Genomic DNA, 24350 nt, shown 5'->3' with positions numbered 1-24350 from the left:
TGCATGCATACATACACACACACACACAAAATATATAAAAAAATATTTAATTGGAAGCAAAGTTGTAATGCATTAGCTGTAATAGGAAAATGTAATTTTAACAGCAAATATAAGGACACACATATGTATGTGTACATTATTTATTTAAATATAACATACGTGTATATGTTTGTGTATATATGTGTGTTATGTGTATATATATATATATATATATATATATATATATATATATATATATATATATATATTTTTTTTTTTTTTTTTTTTTTTTTTTTACATGCTTTTACATGCACAGTAGCACAGTTGCTACTACTTGCACTTATGGTAGCTGTTAAACTGCATTTTATTGCTGTGTATCATTGGTAATGTTCTATCTATCTATCCATTCATCCATCAATCATACTGAATCAGAATGATTCTTTAAACAAAACAAAAACAAAAACATTCCAATTCAAATGTGTACACTGGTTCCATATAAGGAATATATGGATTATATTATAATAAGACTGCACCCTCAACAGAATGTGTCCAAACTCGATTGTCACGCAGCACTACTATTAAACAACCCTTATGTAAATTGGATCATTCATACTACACTCCTTTCTTCTTGTCAGCACCAACATTCTCACTCGATCTTATAATTTAAATGGATCGCATTAATACTACGCAAACTGATCATATTTACTCTACGTAATAGAAACAAGTAACTAAAACTTGTAGAAATGACATTTATTATAAACAATTAAGTCCTGTTTTCATGAGAAACTTGATATTTGTTTTAAATTATATGATAATAAGTTTTCCCCCTTTTTTCCAGTGCATCCTGGGATGATGAGGGAGAAGTTATCATAGCCAGTCCATTCGAGAGCATTTAGTAACACTTTATGATCAATTTGTGATACATTGATTTGCATTGACAGTGTATTTAAATACAGTGATATGCAGAAATGAATGCAAGTTTCCATCATGCAGCTGAATGACTATTAAATAAGGTAAATAAGTGAGTAAATAAATGACCTGGATTGACACTTGGCATGGCCACCGCGCTGGTATTTGCATCTTTTGCAGTGAGTTTGATAGTGCTGAACCCAGGCAGTGATGACAAAAAATATTTGCAAATGTCGTTAATTGTGTCTGTGTATAGCAGCTGTGCATGCGCTCCTATGATATCACTGGTCATGTCAGGCTGCCAGCTTACTGTCTGAGTAAGAAATATTAAGGGTGTGGGAGTATGTTCATGCAAATACTGTATTTGGAAAGGGAATATGAGAAGGATCCGAGTGTAATGCTCGGACAGAAAAATTAAAGCGCCGCCATTAACAGGAAAATATACATTTAAATATCCCGGGTTTATGCAAAAAGTTATAATAAAAATTTTACAATCTACCTCATGAACACTTAAACGCTCTGCCAATTGTGCAATAAAATAAAACATCCGTGCAATACAACTTTTACTAATCTGAATCTCTACTGTTAATGTGCAATAAAACATACTTCTTTATTTAATTGCTTTTTAATTTTTTTGTTTTACTTAAAAAAATTTGCAACTCGAAGCTTCTATTACCAAAACAAATTCCTCATAATTGCAAAATAATAAATCTGATCCTAAAGACAAAACAATACTTTATTAAGCCAAAGACATAATCTAAGTTTTGAGGTGAGGGATGAAAACATTCGATGTATGACAAGACTTTCTTTTGCGATTTTACCTTCAGCTGTTTCTCTTTTTTCTTGCGCACATCCTCCCACTCGTTGACGATACGCCCCCATAAGATCCACGAGTCCTCCTCCAGGTGTGAGAGGTTGGAAGAGGCCGAGGAGCTGGACACTAGTGAGGAGCCGCTGTTCCTCCGAGAGCCATTCACCGAGCGCAGCGATTTACTGTCCGTCTCCAACAACCTGCGGAACAAAGTAACACCAAAAAAGGACAACATTAGGCCTATGTGGAAAAGTGCTATCATGGATCTTGGCCGTTTCTGAGGTATAGTTATCTCAACATGAGTAGAGGGACAGAAACGACAAACAGATTGAGAAAGCTATAACCATAGTGAAGCCCTACAGGTCCATTTGCTTCGATTTTGTAAAATGAAGTCTGCTTTTCCTACCAGGTTATTTTGACTGGCAGTACTTTCTCCTAAAAACACAAATCATAAATACATTTTTGCTAAATATAGTCTACTAAAACACTTTGCACTGACTACACCAAAGAAGTTTTTTTATTATTATTATCATTATCATTATTATTATTATTAACAGGATGACTATTTTGACCTTTTGATAAAAAAAAAATAAAAAATAAAAAAATCTAGATATAAACATCTGAAATCATGAGCTGATAAGATTAAAGTTCATTCAAAGTGCATTTACTCATATATGCATTTGACATAAATGCATTTGAAAAACCTGCTCTATTATCTATGAGATGCATCTTTGTAATAACTGTTTAACTATTCTTCGCAGGAAGAAAATAAAGGTTGATTAAATACACACCAGAAGCAACCATATACTAACCTGAAAGCTTTATTTTTTAGCTGTAATACAAAAGGACATACATACAAGGTATTACAACAGTTTTTCTATACACAAAAAGGAGAAACAAGAAAAGGAATAAAGAAAAAATATATATATATTTTAAATAAATATGGCTCATACTGTGGTCAGAGCATATACCATAACACTGTCATGCTGGAACATTTTAGAGTTCCAGTCAAGGGACATTGTAATGATATATATTAGATACAGGCATATAGTATATACAGTATACAGGCAACCTAGACAATTGTGGGTTTATGTAGTGCATATGTCTGCATGATAATATCTGCCACGTCATTCAGACAGCCTATTTAGGTAAAAGCAGGTAGATCTTAACCATGAATGTTGATAAAACATACCAGACTCCAGCGACACGACACGGCTGGGGTGCGAGACTGATATGTAAACAAGATGAATGTGTTTTACAAAAACCGAAGTGAAATATCTGAAGCTCCAATTGTAGATTGATTATCAGAAGATAAGCCAGCACCCTCTGTTTAAAGGGCCACAATGACAGGCAGCAGGTTGACCTTAAAGATACGCAGGCTAATAGCGTGCAGCTGGATTAGCTCACTCTCACACACATACACACACAGTTCATAGAGCATGCACACTCACATTCACAAAAGCCATGGAAATCTGATCTCGGAAAAAACAGTGGGGGCCAGCACTCCCGAGCTGTGAATCCGGTTACAGATTCGATGAGAGTCACCGAGAGCGACAGAGCTTAAGGTACAGTTGCATGCTGGGAGTACTGCATACATCTGTACAGCTCTGCTGCATATTGCACTATAATAACTGCCATGTGATGTCCACATTAAAATATTATTATATTATATTATTCAATCACAAAAGCAACACTGGACAAACTAAATAGGTACAATACATTTTTCATTACAGACTTCTAGTTATTATTTAGGGTATTAAAGCCTACAGTAGAAAATATCCATGTGTCTGTATCCACTTCAACAACGAATAAACCCTAAAAGAACAATATTTTAGAGATGCTTCTGAGCTCTGTTCAGTTCCACAAAAGCTTCTAATATGGTACAGTCCACTTTCTCACATTTACCCAATCGTCTTCTATTCTATAAATCCCTTTCTGCTCAGCCAAATACTTTAAATTGTAATTACAACTTTATATCTGAAATGCAAACCAGAATGAGACCCTGCTTCATAGCCTGATAGCATCCAATACAGGAATAAAACATTAAATATGAAATCCACTGCAGGTTTCACCTATTTATACCAGTTAGAACACGGATACGCTCTGAGATCTGCTTCTACTTTGATTAAAAATCATATCCATAAAAACGAGCATTTCAGTTCGTCTCATCGAGTCCAGAGTGCACTAAACGTGACCCGTCTCTAATGATTCACCGCTGGTTAAACAAAGTACAGCCCGGGTTTTTACTCTGGGCAAAGCCGAGTAACTAAAGATCTAACACACATATGTTGGTTTTTATCATTAGAAAAGAATGATGTGGCCAAGTACAAAAAGAAACAAACCAACCAAGCGAACAGAACTGATGAGAATCGACTGATATTCAGTATTTTGTCTGGCTAATAAAAAAAAAAAAAACATGATAATGCAGTGTATGATCCATGTAACCAACACCGCAATCACACTGGAGCTACACAAAAACACAAACAAACCCTTGTACTGCATTGTCGATATCAGTGCAGCTGCTGTCGTGTCTCAGTGCCATTTTGATAACGCGGTCACGTCATCATGGTATAACAGCACTGTGTATTGCGTTGTATTCTATAAAAAAAATAAAATAAAATAAATAAATTGAAGACCTTTAGAGAAATATAATTTCACTGTATATTGAAACTAATAATACCAATCAGTCAGATTATTACATGGGGTATCTATTAAACTTGCATTATTAACAAACTTGTTCAGGTTCTCACCAGGCTGTTTAGCTTCCCTTGATTTTGTCGTCGCTTATGATGCCCAGAGTAAATGACTATCAGTGTCTGTATCTCTCTAAAGCCAACACACAATCTCTCTCGGTCTCTCTCATACACACACTTATCTAAAAGCGAAAGACCTTCAACCTGTGTGCCAGTAGAGCAACTTACTATTCCAGTTGTTTGCGCATGTGTATAAGTGTATGCCTGTGCACCCGATGGCCATTGCATACTGTTTGTTTTTCAGGTTTTACCTCTCCTGAGTTAGTGCCCTACTTCTGGGAAAGAGAGAGACAGAGAAAGCGTGCAAACGTGTACTTTCAGCTGTGTGTGTAGGCGCTTTGCTCAGCATATCTAATTTACCATAATCACTGATCCAGTGTTCCATCATTATCATCTGTGACACAGAACACACTGGGTACGTGCTGTTTCTTTATAATGCGAGAAAAAGCCCAGAGATACTAAACCCCCTTATTATTGCTTTAATGGAGATAAAATGTATACAATAAAGATCTAATAAATTGAGTACTACGCTTTAAAAAAAAAAAAAAAAAAAAAACGCAAAAGAAAAAAAAAGGGGGGTCTTCAAGAACGAAAATTTGTTAACCAAACACGTTTACTAGCAAGATGTCAGCGTGTTCACACACCGCAAGGCTCGGGTTCGACGAACTATAACCGCTACCCATAATGCTCAGAGCATTGCAGGATGGAGCCCCAGTACTCATGTTCCAGTGAAAGATATTTCAGGTTGCTAAGCAGTAAAAAGCTATGACTAACGCATGACTTCCACCTCAGCACTATGAAACCAGCAACGTTAAAGAGAAAGTAGACCACTCTATGACTCATCTGCGGTTCAGGGTTTCCCCACGACACAGTGTACTTCCTAGGGATTTCACGCTGATATAAAGCTACTGTACAGTGAGAACGAGATCGCTGTTAGAAATAAAAAGACAAAACATAATTACTGAGTCAGGGGACAGTAAAATACTCTATATGATGATGTTCAGGAGCTGTGAAGTTACAATACTATAAATGTAATAAAAGCCAGGGAGAGAGAGAGAGAAAAGTAGTGTAAACAAGAGGGCGATAAAGAGACTCATTTAGAACTGGTGGAATTTGACATTTAGAACTGTGGCACTTGTTTTACTACATACCTGAGTGTTTCTTCATATTTTCGAATTTTAGTTTGTAATAAAGTGATTTGATGGGATGGAGATTGACGTGCACAAGACATCAGAACTGACCCGGTGTGATTCCTATGTGCTCTAAACTATATTGTAGAGATTTAGTTTTAGTTTATTTAGTTATATCGTCATATTTTTCTCCAGCATTCGGGCCATTTTTCCTTCAACCACATTGCATCTTTAGCTAGTATGTGCTGTTTACGATGAGCACAGATATACCATGGCAGGTTGACAATGCTAATTGATTAGGCATTCACAGGAATCGCTAATCGGCTAAAGGTCAAGGTGATGTTGAGGTTATATTGCTTGTATCAAGTATTCCGTGACACTCACACCCTGATTGACGAAGATTTTTTTTTCGTTTAAATCTCCTAACATTTGTTCTGAAAAGAAGCAGACTTCCTCTTACCACCTGAAGTGAATTCGCTTCCTATATAATATGATCTGAAGTGTTATAGTCAAGTTCATTTCTATAGCGCTTTTCACAACAAACAATGTCTCAAAGCAGCTTTACAGAATTGAACAGTTAAGGTGAGCGATGTGTATTTATCCCTGATGAGCAGCCATGGAGACTGTGGGAAGGAAAAACTCCCTTAGATGTTATGAGAAAAAAACCTTGAGAGGAACCAGACTCAAAACGGGAACCCATCCTCATTTGGGTGACATCAAGAGTGTGATTATAGTCTTTAAACAATACAGAACATTGGAGAGTGAGAAATAACATTATATTGCTCTTATGCCACAGTGAAATCACTAAATATTTTGATTTATAACAAAAAGCACACCATGTTTTAAGCCACTTTGTCTACAAGACTAATTAATTCTTATCGCTTCACTTATAGACATTCCTTCACCGGTCTGTCTAGTTGATCACATTAATGCAGCTAATAAGACAAAAAGCCTGACAGCTCATTAGGTTACCCAGAAGATGGAAAGAGCGAACTCCTCTGTCCTGAAGAGACTCCCATGACTGCTAGAAAGCACCGACACCCAAGACTCCTTTTATAAATATTTTATAAACCCATAGGTATACTCTGTTGAATGCATTGCTATAAATTGTTTATCTATTATATATTTTATTTGATGCATTCTTTCTAAAATTATATGGCAGAGCTTCTGCCATACAAACCTGTGTGGATGAGCTATTAGGATAAATGTGTGCATGAATATAAAATCGAGCATTCATGTTCTACTTAGAAAAAACGCTGCTACTAAAAATAAATCCACACCCTCAGACGCTTCACTGCATCTTTCTAAAGTCAGGATGGCGTTGATTAGATGTCACGCCGACTCGGGTGTGTTAATTCAAAAAGGAAAAGCTGCACGTGGCAGGAAAGGAGTTCAACACCCTCAGCAGCTGTAGTTAATGCCGGATATAAAGGAAAGATTTCCTGAAAACGGTCTTAACCCTGACGTGTGTGCGTTACTGAGAAGACATTGCACTAGAGCTTTATGAAAGCAGCAGGTGGACAGTAGTGAGTTAATCATGGTGTTAGTGGCACATGAAAGGTACCCAGCTGTGGCCAGAGCTGCCCCTGTATAGCTGAGGTCAAAGGGCAGCTGGCCTGAACACCATGCCTGTAGACACAAACAGGGCAAAAATCTAAGTTTAGGAGATCAAAAACAATCGGGGACACAATGAGAAAGAGCAATGCAGACTGGTATCATTTATGGGATGCTCGGTTTCACTAAGAAAAAGATAACATTCCCCTCAGCAGAAAGTTTCTCCTCAAATAAACCAATTCTGCATATTTACACACTACAGAGTCGCAGTATACCGGTACTGGAAAAATACTGGTATATATTATATTTCAAACGGTACAATATCATAATTTTGCTGAATTTGTGTATTACATACGCTGCTGTTCCAAAATTCACATGTAGGTGGCAATGCTTCACAAAATGCTGTGGAACAGTTCAAATACTGAAAAGATAAGTATAACAATTTATGTACAGTGAGGAAAATAAGTATTTGAACACCCTGCTATTTTGCAAGTTCTCCCACTTAGAAATCATGGAGGGGTCTGAAATTGTCATCGTAGGTGCATGTCCACTGTGAAAAACATAATCTAAAAAAATAAAAATAAATCCAAAAATCACAATGTATGATTTTTTTTACTATTTATTTGTATGATACAGCTGCAAATAAGTATTTGAACACCTGTCTATCAGATAGAATTCTGACCCTTAAAGACCTGTTGAAAATATAATTTTATTTTGTTGTATTTATCGGTCACACCTTAAAGGCCGGTCCTTGAAAATATTGTCTGACATTAATCCGGGCCGTAGTGCAAAAAAGGTTGTGGACCGCTGACTTATGGTATTGATTTTGTATCTATACCGAGGAATTACATTCTGGTATCGTACCAAAGCCAAAATTATGGAATCAAGCCACCCCTACTACACACTGCTCCATTATATTGTGCTGTAAAAATAAAGATTAAAATAGCTGATAGCCCAAAGGAAACAAATAGCATTAGACAATACTGTGGAAAAAAGACATGCCCACTGAGGAAGAGTGAGTGTTCCTAAAAACACACACCACATTGACAATGATTTACCTCAGAGCCCTTTTTTCAGAAATTCACAGGTAGCTTGATTTTTAAAAAAAATCCAACTTTCTGTTTGCTTAACTTTATTCAGACTATAACTATAGAATAGAGTAAACTCTGCTGTAACAAAGAAATTTTCCCACTGTGGGGTATATCTTATCTTAAACCCATTGCCTATTCACTATTTATTTAATAAATGCTGAAAATATATAGTGTCACACAAGACAACCTTCATATTCCCAACAGGCAGCAGTTAAATTATAGTGGAGAGCATCTCTAAAGCCATTTGTGAGGGAAATAATGACAAACAAATTCGCTACATCTCAAGTGTGGTTACATTTCTACAAATTGGATTATTTACTTTAAAATTCTTCACTTCTTCACACAACTTTTCTCACATCTTTCCCCCAGTAGATTTTCCTGGAATATGTGTATGAAGTCATGTGGTACAACGTCTCCACAGAATCCACTTGAAGATTTCTTAGAGATTTCAAACCATTTTAAAGACAAAGCAGGCTAACCCTGTTAGCAATTCAACTTAACCCCCTCACTTCAATCATAGGATATAATCCACACACATACACAAAGTTTTTTTGTTTTGTGTTAGCATAGGCAACACAATGCATATTGTGTGAGCCTGCTGCCTTTTTCACTTTCATTAGTAAACAGAAACCCAAATATTATTAGTCACCACTTTTTCTGTTCTACAGTCATCTGTAGTCGCTAGACAGCCACACTGAAACACTGGAACACTTGCCTAGAACCTTGCCTTCATAATAAAACCTGAGGTGTAATGAACAGAATCCATTCCCATTACACAATCTGAGCATACACACCATGAAATCTCTACGTGCGTTCTTGCTGAATAACTGGTGAACGTTTCAATGAGTATATAAAAAAAAAAAATAATTAGCAATGCACAAGCTATTAAAAACACAGTGAACAGCTCTAACACAGACCTTGAACAAGTTCTGAATGAAGATGAGCATCGATGCTAAGCAAAACACACTGCTTATAGCCTGATAATAATGTTTCTAAAACTACAGATGTACTGTTATTTTGTGAATATGCTACTAATAATTGTTGAAAACCTGACGATCATAATAGTAGAAGCAGTATGAAGGGTTCGGAGCAGCCACAGACCAGATTACTGATTATTAGCAATCAATTCTGAGGTGAGAAATTGTAAAAGAGAAAGAAAGAATAATTTAGAGGAACTGAGCCAGTACGCATACCACAACAGAAAATCCTTCCTTCTTTTGTTTCGTCATTACAGCGGTTTATTTTCTCACATAAAAGTTTCCCATGAGGGTATAACTTTATCAAAAACACAGCTACCTTGAGGCAATTTACAACTGGTATACCCAAATAACCAGCAAGCTGCTAGATCCATGTAAGCGACAGCCTGTTAAAACACATTTTGACCTACTGTATGTTGCAATAAAATATGAATGTTGGCCTGAAAGAAAATAAATTCTTCTCAAGTTCCATTGACAATTCGATTGAAAAGGCTTGTTTTACTGCCTCCTTACGCTTAAGGATTTTTCCATGAGTTGGTAATTGTGCGTTTTCTTAAAGCACAGAAGGTAAAATATAAATAGAGGAAAATCTAAATCTCATTTAAACCCCATTTCTGTGGGGGATTCTTTTTTAGGCTTATGTGTTTGGTGTCTTTCATATTAAAAAAGTAACATACGGGATAATCAAATTATTGCTTGATTAACATTGGGTTATTACATTGTCTCTTTTTTAGGAACTATTTTTGCCATAAGGGACATTTTTATTTTTTCTGTTTCCATGACAACTGTAAGAATTGTAGAAAAGGGGTTAGAAGACAAAACAAGAAGATTATTACATTTAAATAAGTGATCAAAATGCATTACAAAATTCATCGCACTTAAAGCCCTACTACAGAGCTGATGTGTGTGTGGTGTGTAAAAATCCATTTGTGGTCTGTGTTTTTTCTAACACACGTATTGGTTTTTTGTCTCTCTTTAGACATACAAATTGTTTCCTGACAGCACCAACAGCCACTCCTACACAGGGTCAGCAGCATACATTGTGCAGTCTGTTACAAATCCTTCACACTGCCAGATGCCTTCCACTGCACACTGCACACGCACACTGATCGAGTACGTAAATCCACACACAGAGGCCTTGTATGTCTAACAAGTCAGTGCATAGCAGATATGCACATGCATGTACACACAGCATTGTGTAGCACTTCCTGATCCTGTTTTCTCATGAATATTTTTAGGTTGCAATCTTAAGAAAACGAAGCAAGAGAGAAAACAGAGCAGCTACAGATCCCTCTCTTGTAAACAATGCTGTGCTGTTCTCATTGACACTGACAACACAAAGCTGTCACAGAGCGGAGGCTTCACCGTGTTAACACCATGCACTATCAATGCTCAGAGTGAACACAAAGAAAGCTTGCTCTAAATTTAGCTCACGCGGGTAGCGGTGTTATTAAACACTACATAATGTACAGTGAAACAGAAGTCAAATATGCACTATTCAATTGAATAAGAGTTTATGTCTGTAAGTAATGCATTTACAAGGAGTTGTTTCCTATTGTGAGATAAAACAGTCAAATAAGTGCTAAAACTATGGAATGCTCCTTCACTGACAAACAATACGCTTCATTATGACATTAAAACTTTAAGTGCAAGGTCTTTAAAAGATAAACAACACACACATAAATAGCAGTGTATGCTTTTACTCCACTCGCAAACCGCCGCTCGTCCACCCGCCACAGACATGTACACAGAGGTGTATATAGTATGGTACTGTACATTTCTGTTTTACCAAATTATGTACTGTCATTTGTTAAATGTATACATATATAATAGATTATAATAAACAATAGATCCAAATATATTATTGCGATTAATCTGTTCCGAATGTACCTTAAATTAATTCTTTTCAAGTTTTTAATACTCTAATCAACATAGGATTGGAAAAATATGAATGCTTTGTGCAAATCTATGTTTATTATTCGTAAAACCAAACTCGACGTAAGCTATTTTTTTTTTATTTCAACGGGAATGTGTCATAAGAACATCTCCATCGTAAACTGGGGACTACCTGTGTGTATTTTATATACTGTACGTGCGTGCGTGCGTGTATATATATCATATATATCGTAATATACAGGTCATAATATACAGGTAGTCTTCGACTTACAACCACGATTGGGACCGACAGACCGGTCGTAACAATTTGGTCGTAAGTAGAGTAGGCTATATGTACAGTACTGTGAAATGATGCCGGAAGCTGGTACGCACTGTCGTACGCCGCGGCTAGCGATTGTGGTCGTAAAGTCGAATGGTTGAAAGTTGACTACCTGTATGTATGTATATATATATATATATATATATATATATATATATATATATATATATATATATATATATATATATATGCGCACATTTTCTTTTCTTTGCTGCTGTAACAGAACGTTCCCCACTGTGGGACGAATATCTTATCTAGATGGATAGATGGATGGACAGAAGGACGGACAGATAGACAGACTGACAGACAGATGGACATATAGACGGACAGACCGACGGAGACGGACGAACAGATAGATAGACGGACAGACAGACCGACGGAGACGGACGGACATATATAAATAGACAGACAGATAGAGACAGCCATCTAACGTGTTTGCGTCCAAGATATTATTTGAGTTTGACTAGCCACTTTTCTTTTTCTTGACAGTCATATGACAGCTACGTGCTGCAGTTTTGTTTCCTGTTTCCTTTGGATAGATTACCCATGTACACTATTTGATGCACCTAATAAAAATCCTCCTTTCATCTGCCAGGTCGATGGATAAAGTGCAGCAAGCAAATTCAAAATAAGTTCATATTAGTTGAAGTACATTTTAACTACAACTTTGTTGAGTGTGCATAATCACTGTAAACATCAAAATGCTCTACATTTTAAAATGCTCTTTTTTGAAGAAGTCAGTAGAATCTTTTTTTTGTTTTTGTTTTTTGTTAAATCTGTTTCTGTAATAAACAACTAAAATTAAAAACCTTATAGCATGTGCTTGCAGGACATACAGGCCACTGATCTGCCCTTCCCCTTGTACAATTTATTCATATTAGCAGCTAAAAAAACTTTTATTCGGTTGATAACAATCAAGTGTGATTAGCAGAGGCATTTCCTCAGCAACTCGTCGAGAGTGATGGGGTATTTTCTGTTACTGGGGAAAAGCCAGAATACTACAGAAAGCCTCGCAAGTAAGCACACCTGAGAAACTGTTGTTTTTTCAGCATTAGCCATTCTTCCAAAATGAACATTTGTGACTGCATCTCTATATTTAATTAAAGTTCAATAAATTAGGAAAAATGAAAAAAATAAGAAGGCAGAGCACAATCTCTCACCTGTTCTGCTCCTCAAGCTTGGCAAGTAACTCCACATCATCTGGGCTAAGCTGTGTGGAGGACGGAGTTGAGGGAGAGAGGCCCGGCGAGGACAGCGAGACGGTAGACGATCCCACCATCGTATGCAGTGAGGACGGAGCGGCCACCTGGCTAGCCATCTGACTGACCGTGTGCGACACTGAGTTCTTCACCCATGAAAGAGTCGAACTCAGCTTGCCGGCTACTTTGTCCGTCGCCACCTGTGGAAAGTAGATGGTTACAGTAGGCTCGCTTATTGTCTGGGTGCAAACTATAATCAATAACTATTGTTTTGCGCAATCGCATCGAAGCTACGGGATAAGATTAAATGTTCCCCTGAGGTGAAAAATCAGCAGCTCAGGTACATGGGGCAAGTAGATTTCAGGTTATTAGCGTTTTATTCGTACAAATTAACACAAAAATAGGCAAAGCAAAAAAAATAAAAGAAAATGAACAGCACACTGGGAATATTAATTTTGAGAATATCCCCCAATGATTCGATTCAGCATGGACATCTCATGTCTATGTAGCTAAACCAATCTATACTATAATCAAGTCTAGAGCTGAGCTTCTCAAGCTTCATGTAACAGATCTGCCTAAAATAACACACTGAAAATGAAACATGGCCTACTGCTACACAGCAACTCTAGTCGGTCAAATCATTCTCAAGCATCTACAACCCGAAGTAATCCGAAGCATAAAAAAACTTTCTCAGTTGTTGAATATATTACTGGCAGTAGACACTTGTTTTTACCATTAGTTACGATCAGAGATTAGGAGGATAAGACATCCTTCTACCCAACGAATAAAGCCGGAGAGCGCCACCTCACAAACAGACAATAGAGTTCATGTTAAATCTTCAGTTTAAAAGCAGTACACTTTCTAATCAGTCCTCTGACTTTGTATCACCAGCTGCATGCAAATACGAGGCTAAAACTGTCCTCTAGAAGATCTTAAAATAAATGAAACCCTACAGATACGCCGACACAGCAGGGCAGGATATGAGCTGGTACAGCAGATGTTTCAAGAGGAAGACTGTGTGAATGATCATTTCGCACTGCTTGAAAAGACCCACACGTGTGTGTGCACGGGCATGTCACAGGGAAATAATGCAACATGGAACAAAGTTTTGCTGAAAAGCAGTATTTTAACTGGCCTATTGTACTCCTGGGCTCTAAACACTCATCCTGGTCATGTGATGAATGCATGCTGTTTTAACATGGATACAACACTTAATGTAACACATCTAACTGAAAGAATTTTGCTCATACACTTATGGCATATTACATTAGCTTTTTATAGTAACTGCATTGCATTATCTGTGTTTATATTCACTGGCACATGTTTACTTAACATTAACACAATGGTCATTATGAACCAACAGTGGTGTAATCAAAAGATAACACACTAAATGAAAAAAAAAAGAGAAGTAAAACGTGTCCATGACACTCTAGAAAACACAGTTAATATTCATACAATATGTTACTGAGCTGAGCATTTTTACTCTAAGCGGAGTTGCTGAATAAGGATTTCATCAGGACTGAAACAAAAGCAAGCACAGCAAGTTATGAAACAAAAACAGCTGGAAGTCAGCTGGATGTGGACCCTCTAACGCACACCTCCTTTGACGATAAATAGTGCTGTCTGGGGGGTTGGGAGCGTGTACCGTTAACTAAAATCAACATTCTCATGTTCATACAAGAAAAACTTTCATCTAAACTGCTCCCAAACATTTAGGTGCCTTCATGAAAGGTCCAGCATACTTTCAATCCTTTCTGAAGAATTGCATGCTTACCGAAAGATCACCTCATTCTTCAGCAGGTCACTCTCAAACAATAATTCCATCAAAGCAGTAGGTAAGCTGCATAAAATAAAACCAGTTCTCAAAGAGTCCCGTTCAATCCGGCATGTACTCGCTGAGAATCAAACATCCTACTGGATTTAAGCTGAGGTTCTAGGTATTTGACAGGCACCTGATTGTCACGGTGTCACCTGGGATCAAAGTGCACACACAGCAAGTGACCTGAGACAGACCGAGTTGATTAGACGATGTGAGCCGGTATCAGCCCTTTTCGTTTGCGTTAAACTGGTTTCGAAGCTGGAATTAACCTGGCAGAAGAAAGCCCCAAATGACGTCTGCGATGTTACCAGTTAACGCACACATCATGCCGGTAACCCCAGGGGGAAGTCTGTCTCTTTAGTCCTGAGCTGCTCTCATTTGCAAGAAGCACTTCTGCGAATCCAGAGTGAAACGGCTTTCATATCCGGACTGCTGGTGAAAACTACACGTGCTGAGCTTTGTGGTTTTTGTAGAAGGGGAGGGGACAAAAAAAATAAATAACAAAAAATAACAAAAAAAGAGAGAAAGGCAAAAGTGCATGCACAATTGATACTGACAAACGATGGACATTTTCTAGAGAAACCTTTACCGCTCCCTACACTGTAGTGAGGAAGGAGAGAGGAGAAAGAACGTGCAGGAGGTGGGGCATGGACAGGAAGCAAAACAGAGAGAGCAAAGTGCAGTTAGAAGGAGAAGTGAAGGAAACTATGATGCATTAAGCAATTAGCAAGATTTCTAAAATAAAGCCTGTGTTTAGATGTACACCACAGGGCTGCAGAATATTAAGGGAGAATATTAGTGGTAATTAAATTTGCACAATAGACTTTTCTGAGCTATAATTGATATTGTACAAAGTGTTTAATCCTTGAAAAGGCTGGAACACGCGAACACGTTTTCCACAGCAAGCCTTCATTTAAATCAGCTGCAAAATACATGCCAAGGACCTTAGTTTTACATTTTGCACAAGGCGTCACTATTTTCAGATCGCTAAACCGCCGAACCTAAAATTAGACCCCACATCCAGAATGCAGAAAAGAAACTATGGGAGCGCAAAAGTATTATATCGCAATTTTTCAGGTTGACTGCAGTCCAGAATACTATTTTTTTTTTTTATGTTGTTATGCATGACAAATTTTCCAGTAACTGAAAAAAAGAAACTAATCTAATTTCCCTATTGATGAAACCAGCTCTAACAGGAAATATGGCCTCAAAAAAAAAAAAAAAACAACAACAGGTATAGCAGGCTACTGAGGAACTAAAAATCTACAAAAACCCCCAAAACAAATAAGTAAATAAATAAATAATAAATTCTAAAATGAATGGATAAAATGCTTCATTTAAAAAGTAAAATCACCTCTACTGTGTTCAGTATATGAAAATGAAAAATAAAATAAATAGTGGGAAGAAGTTTTTAAATGCTAATTTATTTGAAAAATATTAAAAAAATAAATACTTGCCATGCAGCATACAGCTGTGAAATTGTGGAATAAAATATCTGCGTCTATTCATAACGAGGAGCAACTATTTTAACACACCGACTAATAACCAGATTTTGATGGGCGTTATATCTTTGGGCAGCTAAAATGCCAAGGCTTCAATTATGTTTTTTTAGTACCTGCTGGTTTTCTCGCAAGAAAAAAAGCATTGGTTTTCTCCAGTTGCTTTCTTGTTGGTTAAAAGTGCACCAAAAATCCCAAACCGGCCAACATTTGTTTTCCAAGTGCCTTTTATATAAAAATCAATCAGTTCATTAGAACAGTTACATTTCTAGGCACCAACCCTCCAGTGTTCTTAGCCAAATGACAAAATACAATCAAATGTATGGAATCTCCTTTAGAAATATTGAGACTCGCTGAGGCAAGAAAGCTGGATCAATCACAACTGGTTCATGGTTGCATCTTCTAGCATTACAATGATCAAGCATACATTCAAATTGATGGAAAAATGATTCAATGACCACGGAATCAAGCCGCTGACACGATCATCCCAGTGTTTTGTCCTAAACGCTGTGGACCGAGTTGAAGAAGAGAACATTTTTTGCGCTGTTTTTCTCGGCTCACAGTTTTCCATTAAATCCTACATTTACCAAAAGATCTTGGCTCTCATGTGGCACAAGGGAAAAAAAGGATTCAACCTATTGTTGATCACAAATGTGAATCAAGGTGTTTTCATAGCCATCTGGGACCGGGAGTCTAAGAGTGCTCTCAGGGTTGAAGCGGTGGTGGACTCTTCTCCTGATGAATCATAGAAACACTAGCTAATCACAAACATTCCCCCTATGTGACACAAATCTCCCGACACGCCTCCTCCCACCTTCCTCCCCTCCTCCACATCATAAAGCATGTAACACTTTTTTAAAAATCTGGATTGGTAGCAGCTGTATGTTAGTTAGTTGGAAAATGTACTCAATTTTCAGCATGAAATGAACGCTATACTTGAGGAATAGTGTCATTTTTGCACATGCAAGTTACAAAATAGTGGAAAAGCGTGGATGCAGCCATGAAAGATTTGTTAGTATGTTAGCCAAGTTAATCAAACCCTCACAAAAATTAAGCTAAACCATATTATTACCACAGCATAAACCATACTAATGTGTCTGTGTTGATAGCAAATACTGATAATTTTGAATAAATAAACTCTCCAAAAGTGAAGTGGTATTTAATTTACATTTGACAGTGTGAGGAACCAAGTGCCATAACCTAATACGCTAAACTCGGAGTTGAACAAATGTTCCGGACTTTCCAATCACTAATTAAAGTAAACAAGAATCCTGACTGATCCTTGATTTCTTGACATACTCTTACGTATGCATCAACAGTGCGACTTTGTACAATACGTTTGTTTAGATTTATTATATTTTTAGCAGGATGCATGTACAACTTCATGCTTAAAAAAAAATAAAGAAAAAACAATTGGGGTAAAAGGACCATATGCATGTGAATCAGAGTGGATTAAATTAAACGTTGGCTCAGTACCACAATGTAAAAGGGAGTGTTTCTGTCTCCCAGCCCCCCTTATAACCCTAAAGGCCTGAGAGCCACAGCTGTTACTAGTCTGGAGTGCATTTACACAGCTGTTTTGAAAGTGTGCACCCACACAGACAGACAGACTCACACACACACACACACACACACACACACACAGAAAAACTTCAATAGTACACCTACTGCTTTTCACCAAGAGTGTGGCTTCTTACATTAGAAAATCCATGCTGGCATTTAGGATGACCGGGCTTAAAAACCAAACTGTAAGCCTAAACATTTTCCTGATATAAATGCGTGTACAAATAGGTATATTTACATAACCCTTAACATGTATAAATGATCTTGGCAAGCTTTAACACCATCACAGCACTTAATGGGGGAACTTTAGCTTAGCTCAGCACTTCATACAACATAACTGGCACAATAAACAAGGGCATCAAACACTCTCGTGGGAACTGAAGCTTCACATGGACCCAAACTGCATCTGAAATCACTTGTTCGCTAACTCGTATATAGTGCATGGCCATAAATAAGGAGGAATGTTGAAGACAAATCGATCCTGAATGTTAAACCTAACCTGAACTGATATCTGCAGTAGGTTATTTTGTGACATGTTTATTCATCATTATGTTTACTATATAAAAATACATTACAATTATCTAAAATGTAAAAAAATTTAAATAAAAAAAATAATCACATTTCAAGTATATGAACATGCATCATGTACAGAACATGTGGGGTTTCCTGTGAGTGTCCTCGAGCTACACTTCATCAAATCCACTCAGTTTTGCTAATCCTGACTTTCCAATCACTAGTATTAACGTAAACAAGTATCTTAACTGATCCTTGATTACTTGACATACTCTTATGTATGTATCAACGCTATGAAATGGACAGGACCCTTTAAAGTACACTATATAGGAGAAAGATTTCATACTCGTATTTCATCTCCAACTAATCATTTAACGATCTAATTCCAAATCGAAATGTTCCTGACTGAAGTAGATTCTATCAACTGATGTAAGAAAATGCCTTTCAGTAAATGTAGTAGGGCTGGGCGATAAATCGATTTTATCAATCAACTCGAATGTGTAGTTTATATCGGTCTGTTTTAATAAAAATCGGTTTTCTCTTTAATGTCCGCCGACGCTCCCCTCTGGGCTCCCATAGTTTCGAACAAACTCAACCCCCGCCCCCCTCCCCCGCGCGTTTGCCACAGAGATACACAAACAACATGGCAGCGAGCAGAGAAGAACTCGTTCCCAAGAAAAGTAAAGCAGCAGCACTTTGTTTAGTGTTGCGCGTCCAATCGTACACTTACGGTACGAGTGGTGGAAGCGACCAAAATACATGTAAAGATGCTTCAGAACGGCGTTTCCGTTAAGAAACAGAAAAATCAGAGCATTTGAATCACCATATTCAAACAGTCATTTTACTGTGGAGTTTTGGAGAAAAGTAAAGGCAAAATCACTCCAAGCATCACTGCATTTTTAACCATGTTCCACATTCAAACACTCATAAAACATTTTTCTTTATAGGTTTGCTCAATCTTTCAAATTATTTTTATTTACAGTGTCCCTGTCTTTTACTCTCTTAAATTTTATCTCATTTTACTGTGGAGTTTTGGAGAAAAGTAAAGGCAAAATCACTTAAAACCTCAGGTGCATTTTCAATCATGTTCCACATTTAAACACTCATAAAACATTTTTCTTTGTAGGTTTGCTCATTTTATGTTATGTTACGTTCTATTTTCACAATTTACAAAGGCAGGGCCTGCATCTTGTATTTTTGGCTTGTTGTTTCTGATTGCACTTTAACCCAAAGTGGGTTATAATCCCAGAAGGGTAAATAAACTTTATTTAATAAAGTTAAAACTTTTATTTGAAAAAATGTTTGTCATATGCAGATTGATTTTAAGCAGGGGGGGGGATCGATTTAAATCGCAAATCGGATTTTTTGTGAAAAAATCGGGGATTTTTTTTTTTTTAGGCCATATCGCCCAGCCCTAAAATGTAGTCACTTAACAACTAACTAGTCAACGGTTTCCGTTCAGTATTGGAGACACTGGTTCAGGGATCTAATCTCGTACGTCAAACGGTGATTATTTTACACAAAAAATCATTTTAATCGTACAGAAACAGATCTACATTTAAATAATGGCAAGCCAGACCTGATGGCAACAAGAAAAATCTTATGAGATGACATGAGGAAGAAACCTTGAGATGATCCAGACAAGAACTCAAAGTGTTAAAGCAAACAGCTGTAGAAGAGTCAAAACAAACAGTACTCAAGTGGGTTAAAATGAAGTTTGGGCACTTTGTGATTAACTGATTACAGCAGCAGTTTCTCTAAAAATAATTCGATGCTATCTAGGGGGGGAAAAAAACTGTCCGTATTTTTCCTTGATCTTAACAAAGAGTTTTGTGCATAATAATAAAGTCAAAATCATATGCAACACTGTTTTTCATATGGCAAATTCTGGAAATTGGGCAGCCACCATACATTAGGTGGTGCCAGGTTCTCTTTGTGTGTTAGCCGGGAGTGTGTTTTATATTTCATTTTCTCCTGGGTGGAGGAATAGTCATGCAGAGCAGAGCAGACATTATTATGAGGTCTGAAGCTACAGTAATAACCCACCTGGTGCTGATACATTCACTAACTCAGCAGATAACCGACTAGGATGACGCTGAAGCGTAATTACAGATACCACTGTACTTCAGCAAATGATCGCATGAACAAAGCCTGTGGTTAAAGTTAGGCGGCTACAGGGACACACACCTTCACATCTAACCCTGTGCAGAAAAACAGGAAACACTAACTTAAACGAATAGAAATACACCCTGAGCCTGACCCTGTTTCCAAAGTCAAGGGCGCTGTGACATATTTTCCAACTCTGATAAGCAATCGCTTTCGCTGAAGCAGGAAAATAAAGTGATTTTGGAATTTAGCTGAAAGCTAAATCATCACGATTACTGATAACTCAGACAGCAGAATAAAGAGGTGAGCAGGCTACAAACAAAGTTGTCATTAAGGCAGCCGACAAACTACTGGATATTTAAAGAGGATAAACAGGTCCTGCTTTTTTTTATCAGGTTTAAAAAAAAACTCCACCCTAAAACACATGAAACATGTTTATATTAAAATATTTGTGATGTGTTGGTTGGTATTTGCTGTATGTTCGGTAGTCAGCAGTCTTTGGTAATTGATGTCAGCAGGACATTGCTTGTACATTTCTATTCAACTTCAAGAAAGTCAGGTTTTTCTGTTGGCTGTGAAAGAGAAAACAGCTTCATGATCTTCAATGTCATAACATAAATGTTAATGTTAAAGTAGTAGACAGAAATCACTGAACTCAAATATCAAGTCAATTTTATGCACATTGACACAAATCCAAGTATGTATGTATATATATTATAAATTTTTTATTTCCCCTCCTAAATGGACTCGATACAAACCACTATACAAAACAGCAGCACTGAAAAACAGAAGCCTATCTAGTTAGCAATCTACAATGTGACAAGAACAGTGACGTTGATGACGATATTAGCATGAAACTCGAAGCTAAGGAACCCGATCCGCTTGAGTAAAGTGTACAGATAAGAAGGTGAGAGATTTGGAAAGACCGGTAACACCAACGCGCAACTGCATTTCTCTCGAAAACGGAAAATAAAATCGATTTCTTTCTTAGATTTTTCATTACTAAGCCTTTCAGTGGATTTCTTTTCATGCTGTTGTTCAGGTGTGATGAAATAAACAGAGAGCAGTGTTATTTGGGCAAATCATGCCAGGTGATTTGGGGATTTTTTTTTTTTCGCTGCAGCACTGATATAAAAATCCCCCTGCTGGTTGTTATGAATTTCGCTCCAGCTGTCCAAATAAACTCTACAATGGGAAACCTGCTGCCTCAAAACATACACCTTTCAACAGATCAATATACACAGGAACAACCTAGTGGACTTTTCCCAGATATGAACACAGATATAACTGCGCTGACATAATCTACCTGCAAAACAAAAGTGTAAGCATCTATTTTGGGCCAAACAATCAACTCTGAAGTAAATGAGGATTATTTGTGAGCTAGCACACTCAGCTAAATTAATCAATACCATGCCCTGCTCAGCTTACAACTTGGCAACACACCAGGAAAACAAAGTAGAGGCTTATTTCTGCAAAGTCTCTCATACAAACACTAGAGACTTTTATACAAAGACTAGAGCAATTACTATAGACAGACAAGTGCATTTTTTTCCCATTGTTACAAAACTGCCATATCAATTTTTGCCACGAAGGAGGTACATTGTAGTGGCATAAGAAAGGAAATACGCAAGTTCAAATTCCAGTCGGTCACTGTTAGGCGCTCTAGTAAGCCCCTTAATCCTCCACTTACATTCTTGGATTGCATTCTGCCTCACTTAGAAGTCACTTTGGATAAAAGTGTCTGACAAATGAATAAATGTAGCTGACAGGCCTTTAATGAGAGCTAAATATGTGCTGTGAGATTGCTGACCAACATGAAGAATAATCAGCATAACGCATGCCTGCACAGTGTAGCATCAGATCTCTTTCTTGGTGGAAAAGTGAAAAAATTGCTGCTGTAGCCCAATCACCTCAGGTTCGGGTGTATTGTGTCTGCTCATCACTCTTTTATACTGGTTATCTGAGTTACTGTAGTCTTTCTGTAGTCTTTACTGTAGTCTTTCTTTCACCATTCACCTTGACTGTTGATTACAGTAAAGCTGCTTTGAGAATGTCTGTTGTGAAAAGCGCTATAAAAACAAACTTGACTTTGTCAACTCAAATCAGACGGACCATTCTCTGTCCAGTCAGACAGTTTTGCATGCAGAATTATGCTCTCCTCAAAAACCAGATTGAGCAACAGAAAGCAATGTTAATAATTACGTCATGTGACACACAAGTGCAAGTGCTGTTAACTTTGAAACTCATACAACCAATTCCGAAAGACAGTCAGATGCTGTGTAATATGTAATAAAACAAACCTTTATTTTATTCACAGTAAAACATATAAAGCTCATCAAATGTGTTAAGTGAGGAAGTGTACCATTTTAAGGAAAAGGGAAAAGAGCGAGAATCAATCTCGGATGCCCGTGATCATGAGGCCCTCAGGCAGCACTAATAGAAATCACTGCATGGTCTCCAAAAAACATCCAGGAATCACTGTCTGTGAATACAGTTAACGTAATCATGTCATCCACAATTGCAGGCCTATCATGTGAAGAAAAAACTATATATATAAACATGAGCCAAAAACACAGCCATCTTCTGTGGGACAATCCACATTTAAAGTTGAGTGAGGCAAAGTGGAAAAATGTTCTGGTGTCAAACAAATCAAAATTTTTAGTTCTTTTTAGAAACCATGAATGCCACATCCATCTGGCTAGTATAAGAGCTCATTAAAAAAAAGCCTGCTTCTCTGATGGTATGGTGATGCATTATTGCATATGGAATGGACAGCTTGCACATCTGTAAAGGCACATCAATGCTGAAAGGCATATACTGGTTTTAGAGCGACATATGCTTCCATCCAAATGGCACATTTTTCAGGAAAGGCCTTGCATATTTCATCAAGACAACGCTAAACCGTATACTGCATCTATTTCAACAGAATGGTGATGCAGTATAAATGAAATGAACTCAGTTGAACTCACTTGTTGAAAGGCAAGAGCTTGTACCGAGTCAAAACATCTGGCGCATCATGAAATGAAAAACATAAAGAAGACCCAGGAGTTTGGAGCAGCTAGAATCAAGTTTCAAACATAAATGGGGAAACATTCCTCTCTCAAAACTCCAGCAACTGGTCTCCTCAGTTCCCAGATGTATATATATATTGTTGTTAATTGAAGAGGGCATGCTACACAGTGGGTCCTTTTTTTTTTTTTATGCTCCAGCCATCAAATGCAAAATTACCTTATTTTTTCCTTAAAATGTTGAATTTTATCAGTTTAGAAATTTCTGCTTATTTTATTATTACATTTTACACAGCATCCCAAATGTATTTATTTATTTTTTAGAAGTGGGGTTGTAAAAGAACCGATATAATAACAAAAATGCGCTTTCCAATAAGTGCTTTATGATGATGTAAGATGAACGCAAATGCAGAGGGTTACAACTGAATCGAGACTGAAACCAGATCAATGTTGTTTAGGCACCTATTAACAACTGCACTTAGATTCGAAGCACACAAAATGTTCCAAGTGTGAAACCCACACCAGATCACACTCCGTCTTGTTTTATTCCTTATTTAAATAGAAGGAAGTCTCACACTATTATTACAGGTGAACATTCTTTGGGTGGGTTTGCTAGAAAAATGGTGCTTTGATCTACCTGCCCTCTATGTGCCATGTTTAATTCAGCTAACTGACAAAAAAAAACTCTGGGATTATCACAAAAAGCATATAGGTGCAACACCTTCCCAGAGCTTTGATGCACAGCAGGACAACCTTCTATAGAATGAGCACAGCTCAGCCTATCATCTCTTTCTGTCCATCTCTTCTTGCCTTATCACTATACTCTAACACTTCCCCTACACTGAATGCTCTATCATTTCATCATATCATTCACCTAGCTTAGCCATATCCTGCTCACAAACACACACACACACACACACACAACCAAGCAAATGAAAAACATTTTCTCCTGTACTCACAAAGGGTCTTCCCACAAGGCCAGACGGCATTTGCTCCACAATTATGTGTGACTAAAAGCTCTGATTTGCAGCTGCACTCTTTGTTATGGAATGAGAGTCTTCCAACATGCTGCGTTCATTAACGCTGTCCTCTGTTCAAACCTGCTGGATGCAGAAATGCCCTCCATCACAAGTGGAGTCTTAATCTCAGCATGGAGCAGAAATCCAGGGTGCAGAGACCGTGTTCGTGCATTGGTTTAAAGAGTGAGGCAAAGACACTGGCAGA

At 37.4% G+C, this 24350-nt stretch overlaps 1 protein-coding gene across 1 annotated transcript in view; it reads right to left on the bottom strand.

Annotated features, from left to right (window-relative positions):
- The window catches only part of evi5b (ecotropic viral integration site 5b), a 54914-nt gene extending 30808 nt beyond the window's left edge, over positions 1 to 24106 (bottom strand). Inside the window, exons 1-3 of the mRNA XM_083561846.1 lie at positions 24086 to 24106; positions 12580 to 12818; positions 1614 to 1899 (exon numbers count right to left, since the gene is read on the bottom strand). Of these exons, the coding sequence (XP_083417972.1) occupies positions 1614 to 1899; positions 12580 to 12737 (444 nt within the window). The 5' untranslated portion in view covers positions 12738 to 12818; positions 24086 to 24106. The remainder of the gene's footprint in view (positions 1 to 1613; positions 1900 to 12579; positions 12819 to 24085) is intronic.
- Between the last annotated feature and the right edge of the window lie 244 nt (positions 24107 to 24350).

Source organism: Silurus aristotelis (genome assembly GCF_946808225.1).
Source record: "Silurus aristotelis genome assembly, chromosome: 2".
Taxonomy (NCBI): Eukaryota; Metazoa; Chordata; class Actinopteri; order Siluriformes; family Siluridae; genus Silurus; species Silurus aristotelis.
Note: the sequence above shows the minus strand (reverse complement) of the source record. Positions and strands in the feature narration are given on the sequence as shown.